This window comes from Xylocopa sonorina, chromosome 7 (genome assembly GCF_050948175.1).
Source record: "Xylocopa sonorina isolate GNS202 chromosome 7, iyXylSono1_principal, whole genome shotgun sequence".
Taxonomy (NCBI): domain Eukaryota; kingdom Metazoa; phylum Arthropoda; class Insecta; order Hymenoptera; family Apidae; genus Xylocopa; species Xylocopa sonorina.
The window spans coordinates 2,439,771-2,461,272 of NC_135199.1; the positions used below are offsets into that span (position 1 = coordinate 2,439,771).

At 36.7% G+C, this 21,502-nt stretch overlaps 4 protein-coding genes across 4 annotated transcripts; 3 read left to right on the forward strand and 1 right to left on the reverse strand.

Moving 5' to 3' along the window:
• Positions 1-767: 767 nt before the first annotated feature.
• LOC143425146 (spermine oxidase) lies at positions 768-3,561 on the forward strand. Its single transcript, XM_076897696.1, has 6 exons — positions 768-910; positions 1,098-1,448; positions 1,680-1,871; positions 2,242-2,567; positions 2,873-3,151; positions 3,257-3,561. Exons 1-6 carry the CDS (start codon positions 783-785, stop codon positions 3,427-3,429), a joined length of 1,449 nt encoding a protein of 482 aa, XP_076753811.1. The 5' UTR covers positions 768-782; the 3' UTR covers positions 3,430-3,561.
• A 3,358-nt stretch (positions 3,562-6,919) lies between these two features.
• Ddc (aromatic-L-amino-acid decarboxylase) lies at positions 6,920-11,539 on the reverse strand. Its single transcript, XM_076897859.1, has 11 exons — positions 11,521-11,539; positions 10,897-10,986; positions 10,475-10,595; positions 10,251-10,364; positions 9,986-10,105; positions 9,626-9,755; positions 8,539-8,687; positions 8,100-8,211; positions 7,809-8,017; positions 7,440-7,640; positions 6,920-7,126 (listed from the first exon to the last, which is right to left on the reverse strand). Exons 2-11 carry the CDS (start codon positions 10,974-10,976, stop codon positions 6,920-6,922), a joined length of 1,443 nt encoding a protein of 480 aa, XP_076753974.1. The 5' UTR covers positions 10,977-10,986; positions 11,521-11,539.
• A 7,550-nt stretch (positions 11,540-19,089) lies between these two features.
• LOC143425487 (uncharacterized) lies at positions 19,090-19,805 on the forward strand. The gene is made up of 3 exons (XM_076898325.1): positions 19,090-19,341; positions 19,442-19,540; positions 19,621-19,805. The coding sequence occupies exons 1-3, from the start codon at positions 19,090-19,092 to the stop codon at positions 19,801-19,803; spliced, it is 534 nt and encodes a 177-aa protein (XP_076754440.1). The 3' UTR covers positions 19,804-19,805.
• A 697-nt stretch (positions 19,806-20,502) lies between these two features.
• On the forward strand, positions 20,503-21,003 carry LOC143425681 (uncharacterized). The gene is made up of 3 exons (XM_076898682.1): positions 20,503-20,736; positions 20,834-20,932; positions 20,980-21,003. Exons 1-3 carry the CDS (start codon positions 20,503-20,505, stop codon positions 21,001-21,003), a joined length of 357 nt encoding a protein of 118 aa, XP_076754797.1.
• The last annotated feature ends 499 nt before the right edge of the window (positions 21,004-21,502 follow it).

A 21,502-nucleotide genomic window follows, 5' to 3' on the forward strand; every position in this document is an offset into this window, starting at 1 on the left:
ACAACGAAACATCATGTCAGTAATGATCGTTTGTTTGGGCGTGTGACATGCTCTCTTCGTAGCAACGTTCGCCGATAAGGAACTCCCCTTAATCACATCTAAATTTCCATCTAGATTGAACCTCATTGTCTTCATGAACAAATTCACTAGCCTCGTCGACTCATGTCCAATGAGATGCTACTTACGAGGTCCAGATTATCGTTTCGGAGATTTCAAACTGTTGTGATAAGGTAGATCGAAATAGTCACAATTCATTGTCTTTGGACATGAAATGTGAGCTATGAATATTTTTTAATTGTATCCTACGCTTCCTTGCTAATATAAGTTTCCTTCTAATTGGCAGTAAACATATTTATTTAATTGATAAATCACTGTACGGATATGTTTGATCATGCCGAAAGGTTTATGCGAGGTTGGAATTTGTGCCTGATAACTCCATCTACTGTCTGTGTCAGATGAGTACAGGAATTCAATAAAATAATTCATTTGCATGATAATTTCTCTTCTCGTCCATCATTAGATACTTTTCGCGATATTATTTTTTTACAATTATACATCCACAAATACACAGAATGTTGTTAGAGGAAAGGTTTAAAAGATCAATCTATAAGGAATTCGCTTGATCGATGATAAGATAAAAGATGTTAATCTAGCTGATCTGTGCACGTAGAAATTTTTCATCAACTAAAGGAGGAGGAGGAGGAGGAGGAGGAGGAGGAGACAAGGAAATACCATCATGCACGAAAGTAGCCAGATTCGAATCGTGTCAGCTGGACCCCTGCATGCTGGACCCATGCAAGCCAGAACCGACGGTGGTCATCATTGGTGCAGGGATGGCTGGACTTTCAGCAGCTCATCGATTGGCGCAGTGTGGACTTCAGAACTTCACGATATTAGAGGCAACGGATAGGTATATACATTTCACATTCTCCACAAATTGGACAAAGAAACTCGTGGCACTCGGTAACCGCGGTTGTTTAAATTAATACTGGTAATATGATCTACTCTTTAGATGAGGAGATTATTTACAATATCGAAACGTAAATGAATAGTTAATCGTTTACACGTAGAAATCAGTTAATGAGTTTTCTTCGCAGACCAGGAGGGCGAATTCATTCGTGTTGGTTGGGCGATGTAGTAGCCGAGATGGGTGCCACTTGGATCGAAGGAGGGTGCGTGGCGAATCCCGTGTTCACCTTGGCTGCTCAAGAGGGTCTTTTAAAGTCACCTCTCTTCAGGCCCGATCCAAGCCGCGGTCTTTTCTGCACTAGCGATGGCAGGGCTATCGATCTTCCTGTCAGTATCACGGCGTATCACACGTTTCGACAGATCGAGCAACAGGCGGCGACCCTTTTCTCCCTAGGTTGTGGCCGTACCCACGGTACGTTGCTGAATTTCATGGGTGTCCGAATTCAGCAGGAGCTCCACAATTTTCCGGAGGAGCAACGGTACAGTTGCCCAGGTCAACTGCAAACATTCTCAGCAGTGATGTAAAAATAGTTGTAAATGTGACATCAAGTTATCTTGCTACATGACGTTTGAATAATATATTACTTACAAATACACGGTACAGTGGAGCCCTTAGCCAAGCAACACCACGTTACATCACTGTGCTTTTTAACGACACGATGCCACTGACTGTTCTCTTTCGATACCGTTTAGCGATTGTGCGTTTGCAGATATGACGCGGCCAGGGTCATGTACGGAATGACGAACTGTGTAAGATGTCGATGCGGCGATGATCTGTCGCTAGTTTCCGCCGATCAGTTTGGAAGTTACATCGAGATACCTGGTGGTAATGTGCGAGTGCCCCTTGGATACGTTGGAGTACTTGCTCCACTGTTGCGAGATTTGCCGAGTTGTTGCCTCAAGTAGATCGAATCTTCTTCAATTTTTATTATTGATTGCAAATCTTACTTGGGCATGTCGAATTAAAATTTAATTCAAAGTAACGATTTTAAAAGATGTTAGACATTAAAATGCTGGACGATAATTTTGTTGTTGAGACATTCTATGGTTGTATCGAATATAAAAATGAACAAATAACACAGAAGTGGCATTTTTGTGACACGCATGAGAAACTTGCTTTAATATTTGTTTCATTTTACAACTATTCATTTCTCCATTATCGAGTATTAATACCTTCTGCTTTAATCTCTTTCTGGGCTCGTACCTGCATAATTTGTCGTTGAATCCGAAATATTAACTGCGTAACAGCTGACACGCGCATTTGTTCATCAGATACTGCAAGCCAGTGAGTTGCATTAGATGGGGCGCCATAAGTGATTCCTGTCCACGTGCAGTGGTGAAGTGCTGCGACGGCGAAGAGTTCCCAGCCGATTACGTGATTGTCACCGTGTCACTGGGTGTCTTGAAACACCAGCATGATAAGCTATTTTGTCCGGCACTGCCTGCGGAGAAAGTCGAAGCGATTTGCAAATTAGGATACGGATATGTTAATAAAGTGTTCTTGGAATACGCGAGGCCGTTCTGGGTTTGGAAAGAAGGAGGCATCAAATTGGCCTGGTCAGCTGATGAACTTTCTGATAGATGCGATTGGGTGAAAGGTGTTACATTGCTATTCCACGAAAAACGCTTAAATTACTGCAAACCGAAAAACATGTGACATTTTGCGCTTTAGCTTTCAAATATTTGCTTTTAGAAATTGTTATTTACAAATTAACTTTTAATGAAAGTTCGTATGATTTCGCATATTTATTAGACTTATAAAAATGTATAATATTATAAAAATAGAGGACAATTACTTCTCTTTTTCTGTATCACAACAGTACACAACTGATCGATTATATATTTTCGATTTTAATTTTTATTATTTCAAGTAATATCTCGATGTAGCAATCTCTCGATGTAGGAATCTCAAACGTAGAAGAATTGTCAACTTCTGAACACGTGTTATGCGCGTGGGTTTGCGGCCGTGAGGCAGCAGATATGGAATTATGCTCCGATGAAGAGGTCGTTGAGTCGATAACAAGAGTACTTCGACAATTCACCGGTGATCCTACGCTTCCTTATCCAGCAAATCTTCTCAGAAGCAAATGGTGCATGGATCAATACTTTGCCGGTTCATATAGTTACATGGGAATGGACAGTACTGTTGGTCACCAATGTGATTTAGCTAGTCCTTTACCAGGTATACCATAGTTTAGAATTAGTTCATTGAAATTTGTTTGGAATTTTCGATATGTGTATACATATATACACACATATATATGTATTTTGTTTCATATTTTCATAGGTACTTGTGAACCTATACCACCTATTCTGCTGTTTGCTGGCGAAGCTACAATTCCAGGACATTACAGCACCGTTCACGGAGCCAGATTGAGCGGTATTCGCGAGGCTGAAAGGATAATACAGCTGACGAAACGTTTCGGTGGTCCTCCAAAGAATACGACCGCAAAAAGTTGACTTCTCACATATAATTTCGTCCAGGTATGAAAAATTGGTATACATAGCAGTAAACGTGTCTGTATTTCGTCTAGAAACACGACAAGATTTCGTTTAAATGAAATTATTACTCGTGAGCATCGAACGATCTTGTTTTTTTGTAAAGTACGAAGCGATGAAATGTGCTATACTTTTTGTAAAACTCATTACATATTCTCTTTTGATACGATAGGTATACATTCGATTGTTGTAATACATTTTGCTGCATTTATAAACTAGAGGCTGTTAATCTTAATAAAGTATATGCGATTTTAAAATACCTTTTCCATATTGAAGATATTACAAGCAATTATTGAGAACACTCTGTATCTTGCTTGAATATTTGAAGATAAATGACATAGTGTTCAAAGTGGTCGATTGAGGTAATTACATTTAACATATGGTTTATTGCGTTGATATAATTACAGTAGCGTCAGTTCGCTAAATACTTTCGACATTTATATGTAACGTGATAAACAGTTGCATATTTATTCGAACGAATTGTTCATTTCAAAGAAACGGAAAAAATATATATTATATATCGACACAACAGGTACGTATACACAGTTATAGTTCCTTTAATTACTTTCCGTTGGTCCCGCGTTTAACAGCAATCTGTGTTATTTAATCGAGAAAACGTTCTTATGTCTCATAATTAATAACAATAATGTTTATACTCAAAATTGTGTTCTCCTTAAATATATAATTCATTTTATTCTCTTATTTATTTTCGTTTTTGTGGCTTTTAACACTTTGACGCACATTTTTGACTTTACGATCGCCCTTAGAAACACATTTTTTTTTTCGATTATTTATGACTGCCAGATGAAATCGGGTGTAAGTTGTATGTTTGGAAGTTTGGAACGTCAAAAACGTCATTTACGTCAAAGTGTTAAGAAACTAGATATTCTTTTATTGCCTCAATTATTTTTATATACTGCTATATGTGCATATATATACACGTCCGTAGAAAAGGAATTGTTAAACCGTGATTTGAATCGTAACCAGTGTATGTGAATTTGCGCGATTATACCGTAACTTCTCAATTGGTTTTAAGAACGTTTGCTCGCTCGATAGACCAAATCGTGTAAAGTAATACTAAACTTATTTATTGTCCCAGTTGCAGCACTATTTTATGTCATAAATGTCATAATTATACTCTCGATATTCTTTACTTAAAATAAATATATTCTCTTCGTAAATAGACATTCTTAAAGTTTCATAATATTATTCGATATGTTTCGATCGATAATCGTTCGATATTCGAATTAAACTGCATCACTGATCCCTTAAATATAAATAGATAATTATAACATTACTTTCATACTGAATCGATCATTACGTAGGAAAAAGTATATCCATTATAAACTTTACAGGTAATTACGAAACAATTTCCTCGAAATTACATAAATTTCATTGCGTTAATCACAGTATAGTATCTCGAGTATGATCATGGTAAATAAATATAAAATTTAGGAACAAAGATATCTTGTATAGAGCAGGATGAAAAGGATATGTCACACAGACGCATACGTATTTATAACTATCATGTACAAATGCGAACAATAATTCCGATCTTGTTAGTATCATTAATCTCAACGTCGTCTTGTCGGCTATCCAATAAGAAGGAACGACAATAGATGCAGCTACTTTTAGTCATACTGCCGTTAAGTTACGCGATAAGTTCAGTAATTTTCAGAGATATAGAATAACTGTTCCCATTCGTGTATGTAAAACTTATTTCCAACATAAGTATGTTGCCTGTAGGTTCATCGTTAGTTAAAAGGCATCGTTAGTTGTAAGCGAGGATTAATATACCTAAGGTACATGTACTTAATGAACGTACATGCTGGGACAAGTGTTCAGTGGAACTATACGTTCCACGTACACGTGGATCACTTACTTAACAGGTTCGCGGACGTGTATGCTATAGCATTCATTTTCATTGCGATGCAGTATGACATGAGTGTTATAGCATTCAAATTTTAAAGCCAATTACCATTCGTTTAATTTTATATAATCTTAATTTTTTGTAATTATTATGCATTTTAAAGTAATAGCCAAATGATGAAGTCGGCTAGTTTTATTGTCCGCGAATGTGTTAATCCTATCGCAAAATATTTTGCAAATATTTATTCTTGTACTTTGTAAAGGTAAGAACAGGCTTTTACCATTTTTTTTTTCAATGTTCACAAAATATTCTGATAATGAAGATGTTCACGATTGCTTCGTCAAGAACAGGTCAACATCTTTACACGAACATCCGTCAGAAATAATAATATAATCTAACCCGTAGATAATATAACAAAAATTTCTTTTTCTGCAAAAAACGAGGAGATGTTAATAATACATAAAGTATCAACAAATTAATATAGAGTATTGTTTTCAACTATACGTAAGATTCCTTGTAATGAAACACTTGCGCATTGCTTAAAATACGACCAAATTCGATAACATTTCGAATAATTTATGTTTCGTACTGTACTACAGTATCTATATTAACGCTACACGTGTTCAACAACACACGAATACAACATCGCGATGGTAGACTACCACATAGTGTGCTTTCACAAACAGTCTGCCGATTGAAAAAATCTTGCCGACTTTTCATTATCGTTTTCTATAATTTTTCTATTTTATTTGATTTGAATTATTTCGAATTAAATAATCTGCAATTAAGTACAGTGAAAAGATTGTTAATAAATTTCATGAACCAAATTCGTTTAAATCACGTCGAGATAATCATTTGTTGTATCGTTCTCTCCGAAAAAAGTCGGCAGAATTTTTGCGCGTAACAAATACATTTGCGAGACACACATGTGCCAACAATTATGCAATATCGTTGCAAAAGGTACACGCATGCATGGTGTCCGTCTGGCCACTAGCGAAGCGAATTAACAAGAGAATGTTGCCTACGTGTTGGAATGTGGTACAAGGCGACGGCGGATAATGCTACTACGTTTACAGCGAATTATGGGTTCGTTGGAAAGAAACGGTAACCGATAAACGATCTTTGGTTTGTTCGTTATACTAGATTCGTCGAACGTTATTTCTAAATTGTATCTAATAATTATTCTATTAATACTGCAATTGTTTCTTTCTCTTTTTTCCTTTTTTTTTTTAATAAAATTATATTCAGTTTGGTTCATTTTTTTCGTCTTATTAACGTAACGATAAATTATATTTGAATTTCACGAAATAGATTGATATGGTATGAAAATAAGGAATCATAGTCCTTCTATAGTGTATTAACTTATAAAATATTGGCAGTTTTTCCAATTATTAGTTGGACTTCAAGCAGAAACTGATATTAAGTTATGAAATACGATAGACGAATCTGTACTTTCTAATTATTCCCTAATCTTTCCAAGATTGCTAAAAAGAGGAGGAGAAAATAATGGAATAAAAGCTAGGACTGATTGCAGGTTGCAGGTGTCAGGGATTTGCAACCACGAGCTATCTGAGCCCGCCATCACTTCGAAATCGAATGTTCTTCCAATACCTCGTCTGCTCTGAGCTTTATCTCTTTCCAGGATTTTTGAATATCCTTGCTCTCGCTATACCGCGAGCAAATGGCGAACCGCAGGAAGTATATGTCGTTTATTTTAGATGGCACTAAGTGAATGTTTCCTGCTCCGTTGATTTTCTTTAATAGTGACTCGTTTATGTCATTCGATCCCTATAAATAATTTCACGCATCATTACAATGATATATTTTATGTTTACGATACGTTTGAAACTATTTTTGTTTTATTTTTCTATTCGAAAAGTAGAAATTTGTAATATTTTCGAAGTGTCAGTATTTATTTTTTGTTTGTTGGAAAGATTATTGATTTCCCAGATAAAATATTTTCTACTCCATCTGATAAGAAATTTCTAATTTTACTGTAGTAGTGATATTAGAAAATTTAGTAGAATACAGCGTGAAAATAAGGGTACTTATAAGTGCTACTCTAATTAATAGTTAATAGAGATTTTGGTAATGTTTTTACCTTCAGTCGGAAGCAAACAAGTCCTAATATTACTTCCGCGACAACTTCAAATCGCGAATCCGAAATGACCAACGCCTCGAATTCATGTGCTTGCGCGACGTGACTTCTAATATATCGTTGAAGATTTTCCACGCCATAAATTCTCAAGACGAACCATAGTTTTAACGCTCTAAATCTTCGTCCCAGTGGAATTTGCCAATGCTGTGCAAAAGACAATCATTTATTCTTTCCGAAATAGTTTTCCAAAACACATACCATTTTCTAAGATAGCTTATTTCCTTTTTTGCAAATTAACAATTAATACTAGCAGACCATAATATTATAAATCGTCTCGCAGAAGGTTGCAATTATTATTAATTAACATTTTACCCTGTAATCAGGAGCAGATCCTTGCATATCGTGTTTCAAGTACAAAGGATCTACGTTGAAAGCGTTGATAACGTAAGTTGGGTCCTTCAGCCACATCGTGGAGCAATCGAAATTCACCAACATCCACTTGTGCGGGTTAAAGTTAAAGGAATCCGCCAACTCGATGCCCTTCATCAGATATCGAAATTCCGGGCAAATAAAGGCGGAACCTAGTGAAAGGAATAGTTCAGTCAATGTATATACATATAATCGGAGATTGGAATTTAACAAGTTAATTGTTGCGGTGGTTACCAGCGTAAGCTGCGTCGACGTGTAACCAAACGTCTTCACGATTTGCAACAACGCCCATTTCATCGAGACGGTCGAACGCACAAGAACAAGTTGTTCCTAATGTCGCAACAGCCTGTAAAAATTGTTAAGCGTTCAACGTTTCTCGGAACCAATTCTGTTTCTACGGCTAAACGAAAGTAACAAATGCGGCCTTTATTCATTTCATGTCATCGATTATATTTATTTTACCATTCAACTATATTTAGTTATTTTAAAACGCTGAACAACCGATATCGTATGGCGAGATATCTCATCAAAATTAACGAAAGACGTTAAAAAAATTGCAACATTAGTTTAATATGCAAAATAACGCTATAATTAGTAACTTCACTTAAGCAATAAATTTCGTTTGTTGTTATTTTCATAATAAGATTATTATGTACAAATTGTTCACTCTTACGTAAAATGGAATTAGTCCTTGTTCCTTATCCTTTCGGATGGCTTCGGCTAATGTTTCCCCGCGAAGTTTATATTTCGAATCTACTTCCAGCAAGTGAAATTTAACACCCCCGAGAAGACCAGCTCGTTCGACGGAACTGTGAGCTTGACCTGAATAGCAAATTTGTCTCGTCAATTATACACATAAATGAATATTGTAAAAAGTGTCTGTAATAATGAATCACTCCATTACATAGATGCCTTAGTACATCATGAAATAGTCCCGTTCAGTTTTCATTACTGACATGACAACTTCAGACATTACAATAGCCCGCATCGATCGCTCTAATGGAATTAATAATCAGTGAATAGAAAAAAACGTTCGATACAAAACAATCGTACTTTCAAGGGAAATTTCTTTAATATTTCTTTTCTCTCTCTCTCCCTATCTTTGATCGAACCGGTAGCACATTGAAAATGTTACAATTGACGATAAAGAATTCTGAAATGCTTTCGCACTCGATACTTTCTACGATTCGACGTGCCAGCAGATAGAAGTGGTAACAGGAACGCAGCCAGAGTGAGGGGGTGTGATCAGGATGGCGTAGGTGGCGCAGGGTGGTAGGGTTGAAATAACTCGAGTGGTTATTACCCGTTGCCATGGTGACAAAGTGCTGACTGATGAAGTGCCGCAACCCCATACTCGACCCCGTCAACCCATCCCCCGGGCTCGCGTCCCTTTGTCAAATGTTAAAGAGCGCCGTCCGGTGTCAATGTTAATCTTGTTTACGGAGAATCACAGTCGGGTAAGACCTCGAATTTTTAACCAGCTAATCAACGATCGCTTTGACGGTGGTCCTTTTACAATGTCTGATAAATATAGGAAATTGAAATCGTGTTTCGAGTGTAGGCGTTGACGAGGTGGAAATTCGCGAGGCGAAATATTTACTAACCAATTTTGATAACTCTCGTTCGGAAAATTTTGTAAAGCGAGTAATTCAAAATTGTGAAATTTAATTATTTTGTCTGGTAAAAGTGGAATGCCGGATTACTGAATATTTTTTTTTCTTTTTTAGTAAGTTACGAATTATTTCGAACGATCTACTTACAGGAACTATAGGCGACTAGTTTTCCCACAATTTCATTGTCCCTCCACTCAGGATGTTGTTCCTTGACCTGTCTTATTTTTTTAGCCTTGGCGCCGAGCAATGCGACTAAAGTAGCTTCGCTCGCTGTTCCCTGGTGAGGAACACGATTGTTAATTACTATTTACGAGCAGTCAAACATGTTTAAAAGCTGCACAGGAGATATCGATCAATTTTCGTGGAGACGTAGCGTTAATTTCGTTACAAAGGATATAATGGACAGAGCGGAAGGATATAATTACTCGTAATTTAATCTATTGGCTAACGTCACATCGATACCAAGATAACTTATCAAAATATCGTAATTCTAGTGTATGACATTACCTGAATAACGCCGCCTCCTTTTCCTCCGCTGCTAGCTAAAAATTCCTTGGGCAAATCTAACATTTTTCCCAGCCAATCTAGCATTATTACTTCTAGTTCGGTACAAGCAGGACTAGCAATCTGTACGTAAAGAGTGTATTGTTCATTTTCTGATAAAGAATATAACATTAAATGTCGATTAATTCCATGAAACGCGTAATTCAAAGAAAAAAGATACGGAATGAACAGTAAAGTATTGTTTCGTAATGGAAATACGAATTCTCACCCAGGTGAATCCGATGCACGCAATAGCACCGCTAAGCATGTCAGCAACGATCGCTGGATAGGATTGGGCTGTGGGAAAGTATGCGTGAAATTTTGGACTATGCCAATGAGTGATCTGAAAAATAAGATTAATTTGCTCCAGTAAAAATGTATCGCTGAATTTTTGTTTAACTTTGAAATTATCCCAGGAAATATGATATATTGAATATCGTAGCTTATTCTTACTCCAGGCATTATCACTCTGTCAATATCTGCCATTATGTCTTTCCAGCTCTCTGGCGTTTGCGGAGCCTCCGAAGGTAAAAGGGGTTTCATGTAACCTGGCTCTATCGTTGGCAGTACTCTCCTATAAATTTAATTTTTATTTCGTAAAAAGGATTTTTAACATATCATACTTAACGTATCCGTTTAACGTGTTAATGTATCTTCGCTGTTATACGCTTCGAATATAATATATAATTGCAAATGAATCATTGCAGAATTATTAATTAAGCGGCATAACTTTGACAGGGAATTGTTCAATCGATCAATTAGAAAACTGATATATCGCGATGCGATGAAAAATATTTCAAGACCACATGATGCGAGCACCTGCAGCGGAAATGCGAAGGACGATAAAACAGGAACTATAAGAATAAAGAGTTCACCTGTCCCTGATATTCTCCAGGTAGTTGGTAATGTATTCCGCCATTTCCTTGGCGAAATCCTTGAACGAGTCGGGATCCATTTTCCGTATTCTGCAACATTTCGAAATTATTTGTTAGCTAATAATCAGTAAGATAGTAACACGATTCTCGCATCACACTATATTTAAGAGCTTTTATTTAGTCATTTTTAACACAATTTAACTTAACTATCCTTTCATCATTGTATTCGACAAACGAGCGAAATGTATTTTTTACAACTAGATCGATTCGTATAATACCATCGTGTTTTACGTTTTACGTTTTGTCAGTTGCAAGTGTCCGTGATATATCTTTGTCCGTTCATCACTGATCGATCTTTTTTAAATAATATAACGGCTCTACATAAATTTAATTTAAATCCTATAATAGGGCAGTGTATCTAAATCGTTTAGTACTTGTCAAGAGTTGTGGGTTTTGATAAGAGTGGAATAGCATCCGCACAAAGACAGAGTAACTCTGCTACAAAAGATAACTTAAGTATAAAATAAACTACGACAGCACATTGAAAAGTAAAGGTATCTAATAAAAGAACGATCGCATGGTTGTGCAAAATATAAATAAAAAATTGCGACAATTATACGATACCATAACTCTGACAACTCACGCCAGAATGAATAACAACGTTACGAAAAATGTCTTGTTTAATTGGAGATCTTTGAGCGCACGTCGCGACATTTAGATCGCTGGCACTACTCTGCACATGCGATGTAATAATTGGCAAGACTATAGCCTTCTCAATGTAGGTCTCGGTGGACCGAGGTAGGAGGCACGTGTTTCGTTGATGTATAGAGAGAAAGGAAGGGAGAGATTTGATCTGTTCAAAATGATCTATAGTCTTGATTGCAAACTGGGGACAACTTGACTCGCGAGGGACTAACGACCATGACTCATTTTCGTGAACCAGGTTTCGTTCGGCTCCTTTCCCTTCGCAATTCGTCATACTCTGTTTTCTGTTGATAGCGTGGAACTTGACGGTACGACTAACTTTTCGTCGGATATTTTCGGAACACGGTACACTGTCTTCTTTATCGTGTTCAATAAAATTTGTTGTTTATTTTATTGCGGAAGTTGTAAGTAATTTTTAAACGAAATAATTACTTGGTCACGGTCAAGACAAATGTAAGCAAAGTATTTAATGTATATTTAATGTCACAAATCTCTCACTTATCATGGCTACATATATATGTATTTTTAAATCAAACATATTTTTTATTTCAGTCACTTAATGGATTTTATCTACAGCCAGGGCAGGAAATAATCGTGGATTTATCGTGGGTCGTCGAACGTTAACAGAACCGAGGATTTCCTTAGAGATTTCCATGACGTCAGAAGAATCTCAGAGGTAAAAACGCAACTATGTACGGGGATTCACGGGGATTCACGAGGAAAACGGTGTTAGTAATTCGAGGACGTTGAACTCATCGGTGTATAAATAAGCGCAAATCACTTTCACGCGCAATACGCCTTTCTTAAAAAAACGAGAATATATGCACGCTAGAAGTGCGAATTGCGTAAATGCAAGGAAACGGATTTCGTTCTTAGAAATTACTATGTGCTACCGTTGCAACATGTAAAACCGCTACGGTACATCTTCTGGGAATTCTAACAATATTCTGATTCATTATAATTCCATAACCGTTATATTATCTTTGCAACGATGAAAGGTCATATCGTTTAGACTATGTCATTTATGAATTATGAGATCGTAAACCGGTCTCTCTTCGAACGCTTTCGGGTATTTCATAATCTCCTTTTAATATTTGATCCAAATTGACTACGGCCGGTTATCATTTCTTTAATTCTTACTATGACTAAACAAGGTCATAGTTATTACGTTCTTACGTAGAAATCAAGTCCCCAACAATACAAAAACAAGTTACCCAACGAAAATTACTCAACTCTTCTACACTTCAATTTCTAATTACTACGATTTTACTTCGCTCGTTTTATGTTTCAGCAACCGGATAAAAAGAGCTACGATTTTGATACCAGACGAAATATTAATTACGTATTAACGTACTGAGTTATCGACATCATTCAGAAGATCTAACTCATCGTCGCTTTTGTTAGCATACTAATATATAGTTCAACGGGAGTTTAAATCGACTATTTACTTTGCGATACTACTTACTTCCAGAAGATTGCAATGTAAACACCAATATAATTCCATGCGAGTTTCAAATATGCATTTTGTATAAAAATCAGCTTTCAGAAGATAACAGTGTACGTACATCCTGCTAATTTTTATGTATGACCTAATTACGATAACCGTAATAAGTTTTGTTGTGCCCTTAATTTCGCTTTGCGTGGTTGCTATAAATATTATTTTTTAAAGCAACAGCTAACCAATCCGTTAGCTGATCTCGATGTCGAGATAGCGATGGCACTGCATTGCTGCGGGGGTAGGGCCACGGGGAAAAACCCGTCTGGGTAACCGACTCGAGGTTACTCGGCCTAACGGGACCTTTAAATTAAGTATTTTGGGTTTATGATACGCCAATAGCCATTGAAGTAAGACATTAGAGATGAGAATCTTTACAAGTTCTATAGCCTTTATAGCCCTGATCCCGGTGACTTAAATTAAGAAGTTAATTAGAAAAAGGGACTCCTCTAAAATAACTAATTATAAGCGACCGTAGCACAAACGAAGGTTTAAGTAAATTTCTGTTCCAAATAGAATGGAACATGTTTACGTGTTACGAATTGTTTGCTTCTTGCACTAATCTCTAAGAATTTCTTCTTAACGGGGGCCTGTCATTTTAATAAGAAAAGTTGTTCAATTTCGATACTCGAGCAAAATGTAACGTAGAATCGTTGGCTTTGCTTTCAATTCTATCTTAATTGCTGCGAATCAATGCGCTGCGTAATTAAAGCGAACCGTATAATTTTACCTGATTGCACATCATGTAATACTTCCTTTTTATAAACACAACAAGCTAGTAATACATTAGCCACGATTTAATCTATTCGCGCAGAGTGATCAGTTAGGCTCGTGCTCGTGCCGCGATCACTATGCACGATGCACACTAAATAACCGTAGCGCGAATGAGATAATCACCCCTCCAGTCGAAACGAATAGTGGTAATCGAAAGGAAAAACGTACCAGATTATATATAGGTAGTCGCGGTGTACCCGTTGATTTGACAGCTGGCTATCCACGTGATTCCGGATGCTGGCGAGTCAATGGAGATCCGTGATCGCGTTCACGTGGTGCACGATCCGCAATGGTATCCGTTTGACATTGCCGTGTCCCGTTCGCGCAGCGTTCCTTTATGTACCACCCCTTCCAGCGGGCACCGCTGCTCGCACCGATCGCGGTTACCACCTGCGCAGATAGATCCGTTCGCCGCGTCCCTGAATTTATTTGAGATCCGATCGATCCGCAGCCGAACCCGGAGATCGACGAACGGTCCCTCTCGCGAGTTTGATTAAACTTTACCGGCCGATACACCGAGCTCTGATTAACCACTTCGTTAATTGTTTGATCGCTGTTAAGCGATTCCTCGCCGGACCGTTGTTACCGGTGAATATCGGTTAAATTCTTGAGCATCGATTGCTTTTAGAGCGTTCGCCAATTTTGTTATGCTTTAACGAGGAATTTCGCGCAGATGGAGCTTTCACTGCAAATTTTCGAAAATTGCGTTTCATTGAAAGTTCCTTTATCGTTTTGGCAAACTTTATTGCAGTGACGGTAAATTTTGATGTGGATACTGATGTGGGTGAACGTATATTTGTTACTGTCTACGATATAACAATGCAAGAATAATAACTGTGACTAATGTGACTAATAGTGATTTTGAGAAGTTGCTAGTTTTTATAATTAGAGAATATATTTTGTGACACCGATGTGCCTTTGTTGCGTTGCAGTGACTGTGAATTTTATCATGATAATTAACGAATATTAATTATTGTTACTTATGATACGATGTTACCTTTTACTCGCTCGATTCTTACTCGTCCCGTGTACATAAAATGGTTTTAGATCAATTACGTACAGAAGGTATTGATTTTAAATTTCATAAAATTTGAAATGCATCAGAAGCTTAAGTGGCTTACGTTATAAATTATTTAAGTCACGATCGAAGATCGACGAGAAACAAAAGAAATAGAACGCGGACACTTCGCAATAAAGCTTAACAGCGGTAATATCATTTCAAGAATCAAAGGCAGCAGCAGCGAGGTGAATTATAACTTGGTCTTAAGTTTGAAATCAAGGAGCCATTCAGGTAGTGGAATTAAATTAACTCTTTCCAAGTCAGCGCTGTTTCCTTGAAGTAGTAGTCTGTATGGTGTCTTGTGAAACGGTATTTCGATGAAACATCCATGTTATTTTTTTATATTTAAAATTTGTTGGCCTCTGCAACCAGTTTTGATTTTCACGATGGTTCACATACAGATCCGAATGATTAGATTGATAAGCGTGTTGCAAAGGTCGTCCAAAATGAGACAGAACCTGATTTGGAATATATAAATAACTCTCATTTCGAGTAAATTTTTTTTACGATTTATTTACTGACGCTAAATATAAATTTGTTTTTTGTGACATGCGTCAACAGATTTTACATTAGGTACATTTTTCATTCTTCAGTGGAGTGTATAGAATTTGCAAATTAAGGTTCACATGTGATTTTTAAATTTCAATTGGAATTTGTAGTTTCTTCCTACTATTGTTATATCATTAATTACGCATATCTCATATATCCTTAAAAATAGCTAGCGCTCGCGTGACAAGCCTGAAATCTAATGGAAACCGTATTTCAAAAGCATTTAAGACGGTGATTTTCCAGGAAGATTTTCCAACAATCAACAAGTAGCCCGAACAGGAGGAAACCTGTAGCTTCCGAGCACCGTACTGCCGTAATAATGGCCTCTATCCTCCAAGTATAATAATTAGTGAGTTGAGTCGATAGTGAAATGGAAACTACCTCGTGCACGCAATAACGAAATAATGACATACCTTATTGTTTTCAACACTTGACAGATTTAGTATATATGTATGTTTGTTTGTAAAACATGTAAGTTTCACTTGAAAGAATTGTAGATACATGTTATTAGCGTTCGAAAATTTTCGTGAATTGATATACGTCAATAACTTCAATTAAATAAAGATTTTGTTTATTTTCGCTTTCGCCTTTGGTGTTCCCCACTTGCCGTGCTACGGGAAAGTGTTTGCTTGAGGGTCTCACGTGAACTATCAGTGACTCATTCGCAAGAAAACGGGAAGTCCATGTTCGAGATACACGAACCTGCGATCGTGACGTATGTGTTCTTAAATGAGTGCACGTCATGATATAGCTGGAATACCCTGAAACTTTCCGAGTAATTTTTGTGACGTTATGTGTATATATAAAGAGTAAACTATTTCATCATAGAATTGGGCTAACAAGTATTTGATTTTTTTGTTGCATTTTATATTTACCAACAAATTTTAGTAATACAAATCTGGCAACATATGGAAGAAGTAGTATTTTTGTATGCCATCAAATTGTTACGTAATCAAACGGTTTGTTCAACATTTATGCTCACTATAAAGACACACCTATTTAATCTGCCTCAGTACTAATCTGACTACACGTTGATAGTTTGAAATTTTAATGCGCTCCATGAAGGTAATTACTTATGAATAATACATCTGTATATTTATACACTGCTCGGTGTTGTTACTATTAACGTTTTATTAACGCTATATTAACATTTATCGCGCATATCGTTATTTCGCTTTATCTAAGAGAAGATATAACGCAGTTAGTAATGATCTATTGATGTGATCAATGGTAATGATTAATTTTTGTAATCATCGCCCATGAAATGATTACATTTTGGATAGTTATTTTTTTTTACCTGTACTTATCTTGCGGCAATATCGTAAAATAATGTTTGTAACGAAAAAATGACAACGTATCACAATTCGCTAGAAAAATTGCAGCGAGCTTAAAATATGACCTGGCTGAACGCGCTCGAGAAAGGTTTCTGGGCGATTGTAAAAGGAAAAGGGCTAAAGTGGCAGAGTTCTCGTCACGGAAAGATAGCTGGGAATTCGACTTTTCCTCGTTGCCACTAACTTTTACACGCTCGAGTTTCCTTCCGTATCTTCGATTGTTCAACCCTCCTTCTCCTTCAATCCGCCACCCTTACTCAGTCGTCGAAAGGCCAAGAAACGAATGTATTTTTCCTCGACTCACTGTGCCGTCGTCATGGCTACCATTGTCTTGGATAATCTTTCGCCTCTGAGGACATGTTCTCCGTTATATCAGGCTATTTTACGTCTCGTCTATAAGTTTAGTTCCAGTGTGATATTTTATTTTTATTCTTACTAACAAGACCGGAATGAGTTAGCAGGATTTAAGACATTTAAACTTCTTATACGACAAATGTGAAACGTAGTTTTTTATTGATACATTATTTAAATATCTTTAATCCAACGAAATTAAAAACCTGTATAAAACTATGCTACTGTTTCGTTAAATTTCAATCAATCAATTTTACAACAAATCATTAAAGAAACATGAAATATTATTGTAGAATTTTTATTAAATAATTAAAAAAATCGTTGGGTGTAAAAAACAGTATCGGAAAAAATATTTATTTAATCCTTTCTTTAAAATTATTTCAACATTGCTTCCTCGCGATAATTGCAGATTCTTCTAGACGGTTCTTCTTCTAAGAGGGAAACTGTCACGAACAGAGTGAAAGGTTCGAGGCTGGAAGAACAATTTCCTGGTGTCTCATGGTTCACCATTTCCTTTGAGTAAAATTGTTCATCCGTCCTATTCCCGCAAGAATCTGCGGGCTTTGAATCATCAAGCCAAGCCCTCTCGCAGCTTTGACTGTTCCACTGTTATTAAATATAACGTTGTTTGGTTCTCACCAAACGTCATTATAAGTTTTACATTATTGAACGATGTGGGAAATATATATTTCGCATGTTGATTAACTCTATGATTAGTGACGGTCAGGGGAACTCTGGCACGAACGAAACAGTATATTATTCGAAGTCATTCGTTTCTCTCCTGGATTTCTTTTCAAGAGGAAAAGCTATCGGCAAATGCAATGCATTATGTATGAGTGCGTGATATTCGGATAAAACGATTCCGTTCCGGAAGATGAAGCCTCCTTACGACTCGCCATAGCATAAGGGTAGTACCTACGAGTGTTTCTTTTTTATGGATTTCAGTGTGGAGGAAACAATGTTCGAAATTTCTGCCAAAAATTGTCGATGTTTACAATCTTATGAGAATGGTGTGATTAATTGATTACGCTCGACACAAGAGCGAAAAGGAAAAAAATAAAACATGTAGAGTAAAAAAAATGTCAACACAAGGGAATTCCATTAACCTGAAACGTAAACTGTGTGTACCCCGAAGTGTACACACTTCTAGATCCGTAATAGAATTAAACGCATCGAGCAAACCGAATTACTTCCGAGGTAGCACTATACTATTACTCGAGCTGTTAATCAATCCTATAATGACAGTGTACCTGTTTTTCCTTTCACGTCGTCTCCGCAATAAGTACATATTGTTATCCGTATCTAGGATCGTGTTGTCATTCCAAAGAAAATTAAAGAATTTTCTATTCAGGTCCATGTACTGACACCGAAAGAAAGTAGTTCATCGATACGAAACTATCATCGTTTGTTTACAACAGTATCAATAAATCGAGGAGGCCTCGAATGTTGTTACCTCCATAGAAGAAACGTCACCCATTTTAACCTAACACATCGATGGGCAAAGAAATGTATGAGAATGTTAAATTGACAGTGTGAAAAGAGATTAATTCAACGTTAGCTTTAGGGCGGATTATCAATCTGCGTATCATTGCAGCGTGTATTTCTTCGTCAGGATTGTACCACGCCTAAGAGCAGAGTAACCGGCACAATTATTCCTCGTGTTATTTTCTCTAATCACAAATGTACTTCCTGGTTTCACGGGTGAATATTTAATGGTACGCCAGCCTTTGTCCTCTCAGCTATCTTCGAGCCTTTGTTCAATAGCTTATGAATGGTTTTCTATGGTTCTTAAGAACTCTTTCCGTATTCAATAGGGAAAGAAATGTTCTTCTATCTTCGTAAAGAAGATATTTCAATTCGAGTCTAGTTAGAGCAATAAAGAATTATATTCGTGAAAAGGATTCAGATCCTGTACCATCAGGGATATGGATACGGTGAAGGAATATCTAGGATACATCAATCCCCATTGGATAGCAGTGGTAGTGACCGGAATGTATACTCATTTACGGCAAATTTGCGTGATTGGTTTATGTTTCGACGAAGATAATAATACACCCTTCGATCCGTCTTACGCGTCGGTGCTTTTCATATTTTCTGTACTGTGCCTCCTCGCGGAGTACAGACTTTGGCCTAGAACGCTTAAAGAACCGCCAATTCAACTTCTGTACGTCTATGAAGTAAGTATAGTCATCCGTGACGTCCTTTTAAGTACTAATTATAGTAGTATATTCCTCGTACGACGAGTAGATGTATAACGATAGAAATAATTTGCTTCAGATGTTAGTGGCAGCGTTGACTACAAATTTAGCCACGCGTGCCATTTGGGTGCCACTTATGCATGTCATCTATTGTCTAACTCAAGAGTCCAGTAAATGTGTAAGCTTTAGTGAAACAAAAGTTGCTTGTTTCTTTTAGAATCGAGTTCTAACTCATTTTACTCGCTTTCCCCCTTTCAGTTGTTGTGGCTAAACGCAGTGTTGGGCTTAGATCGGTACTCGATTTTGACCGAGTTTGCGTATTACATGACGAAGGACTGCGCCGCGACGCACATGGCTTTCTGCCTGTCTGTTCTGTCGTTCGTCTGGATGCTGGATGCTACCGAGTCGTTGGACGCAATTTTGGACACTTGGGCCAAGTAGTGAACCAGTAATGTTTAGTTTCATTAGACAATTATGGCGTAGACAGATTTAAACGTACCATTTGACAGTACTTACTTAAATGATGAGATAGGTGATTAGCGAAGGCAATAATAATTATTATGTTAGGTTAGTAGAAAAGTAGTTAGATAATCTCACTTGATAAATTAGTAATTTTGTAGCTTATATTATTTATACGTATGTTCGTATCTAGCGATCGAAAGGGTGGATATTTGGGGATATGTAAGTGTAGAAGAAAGAAGATCAGTTTTGCAAATCCAGAAGTGACAGATTGGTTCATATATAAATTTATGTGCAGCAGAGATCATCCTCTAAGCGAAAATAAATAGCCAATTATGTAATTCGATGTAATTTGTCATTTTTTGTCTTATTGACTATTGTATACGATTTTATATTTATCGATGTACATCTTTAATTTTAATAAAATATCCATTTTTTATACTGTAATTAATATTTCTACAGTTTATAGATTTCCTACTGAATTCATATTTATTAATATGATTAATTATTATTAATCATAGAATTATCCCTTTATTCTTCGATTATCGAATAACAGTAATCGATAAATAGTTCGAGATGTCTTTTAGATTAATTGCCGAAATACTTTTTAATTTGGATGAAGACAATAACTCGTAAAAAAGACTATCTACTCTGTTCCAAGAAAAGAAATAAAGTAAAAAAATGACAAAGTTGCTTCACACAATTTGGGCGCTCTTGTTAAATATCTTTGGACTACCGATTTTTTGTACGTGCTTTGCCAACGCCATGGAAGACGATGAATGTGAATCGTTGCTTCTGGGACCACCGTTTACTTCAATTTTCTTCAGTATTGGTGTATACATTATTATCATTAATACCACACTATTCCCACGGTCTTTTCGCGAACCAAAAATGGTTTTCCTAGTTTTGTACGAGGTTAGCGACAATCGATTTTGTTTTATTATCTATCTTTCAGACAATACTTCGAGCGTAATTCTTTTTTACTCGTCCACTTCAGATTTTCGATATTCAGTTTTTAGCTACAGCATTTCTATTGGAATTCACGATGGCTTGTATTTGGACACCAATCGACGTCCTTTTATCGACCACGCTACCAACGAACACAGCTCTAGTAATGTTATGCCTCAATACGTTATACAAAAAATTACGCTCATACAGTTGTTTACGTGCATATATATTTGATTGTGAAAAAATAGACGCTTCGATGGATTGGATTGGAAAACTCTGCGGTCGCATTTCTCACAAACAAATCCTTTACGGTGATCATTACTTATGCGGTGGCAATCACGTTTTTTCTGCTGACGTTTCACGTCACGGATGCTGTGGATTATAACGTTCTTAAGTACCTATCTTCAGAACAGGTTTATTCATATTGAGATATACTGTGATTAATACAATTACGATTTTCCGTCTAGAGATTACGGAATAATGCCTTTCGCGAGGCACGTGCAGGAAAAACTGTGGGACAGATTGCAACGAGAGTTTCCATTCTTAAACGAGGGAACTAAAGTTTGTCGGTGTAAAGTTCGCAGGAGAAAACGCAGTAAAAGTCACGTCAATAGCAGTAGATAGTTCTTGCAATTAATAGTTTGACGTAGACATACGTCACAGAGGGAAATGTAGGAAATACTTTCAAATTACGACGCACATAATATTATCATCACTTGTGTTAGGAATAATT

Bases quoted from the DNA above. Each gene is read 5' to 3' on its own strand.
- Ddc (XM_076897859.1), bottom strand. From the start codon at position 10,976: ATGGATCCCGACTCGTTCAAGGATTTCGCCAAGGAAATGGCGGAATAC. The intron at 10,106-10,250 runs GTGAGAATTCGT...CTTTACGTACAG, and splicing joins CGTGCATCGGATTCACCTGG to ATTGCTAGTCCTGCTTGTAC. The intron at 8,018-8,099 runs GTAACCACCGCA...TCCTTTCACTAG, and splicing joins CGTCGACGCAGCTTACGCTG to GTTCCGCCTTTATTTGCCCG.
- LOC143425681 (XM_076898682.1), top strand. From the start codon at position 20,503: ATGACAAAGTTGCTTCACACAATTTGGGCGCTCTTGTTAAATATCTTT. The intron at 20,737-20,833 runs GTTAGCGACAAT...TTCGATATTCAG, and splicing joins TTTTCCTAGTTTTGTACGAG to TTTTTAGCTACAGCATTTCT. The intron at 20,933-20,979 runs GTAATGTTATGC...ACGCTCATACAG, and splicing joins TACCAACGAACACAGCTCTA to TTGTTTACGTGCATATATAT.
- LOC143425487 (XM_076898325.1), top strand. From the start codon at position 19,090: ATGGATACGGTGAAGGAATATCTAGGATACATCAATCCCCATTGGATA. The intron at 19,342-19,441 runs GTAAGTATAGTC...AATTTGCTTCAG, and splicing joins AACTTCTGTACGTCTATGAA to ATGTTAGTGGCAGCGTTGAC. The intron at 19,541-19,620 runs GTAAGCTTTAGT...TCCCCCTTTCAG, and splicing joins CTCAAGAGTCCAGTAAATGT to TTGTTGTGGCTAAACGCAGT.
- LOC143425146 (XM_076897696.1), top strand. From the start codon at position 783: ATGCTGGACCCATGCAAGCCAGAACCGACGGTGGTCATCATTGGTGCA. The intron at 1,449-1,679 runs GTACAGTTGCCC...GTGCGTTTGCAG, and splicing joins AATTTTCCGGAGGAGCAACG to ATATGACGCGGCCAGGGTCA. The intron at 1,872-2,241 runs GTAGATCGAATC...TTTGTTCATCAG, and splicing joins TTGCCGAGTTGTTGCCTCAA to ATACTGCAAGCCAGTGAGTT.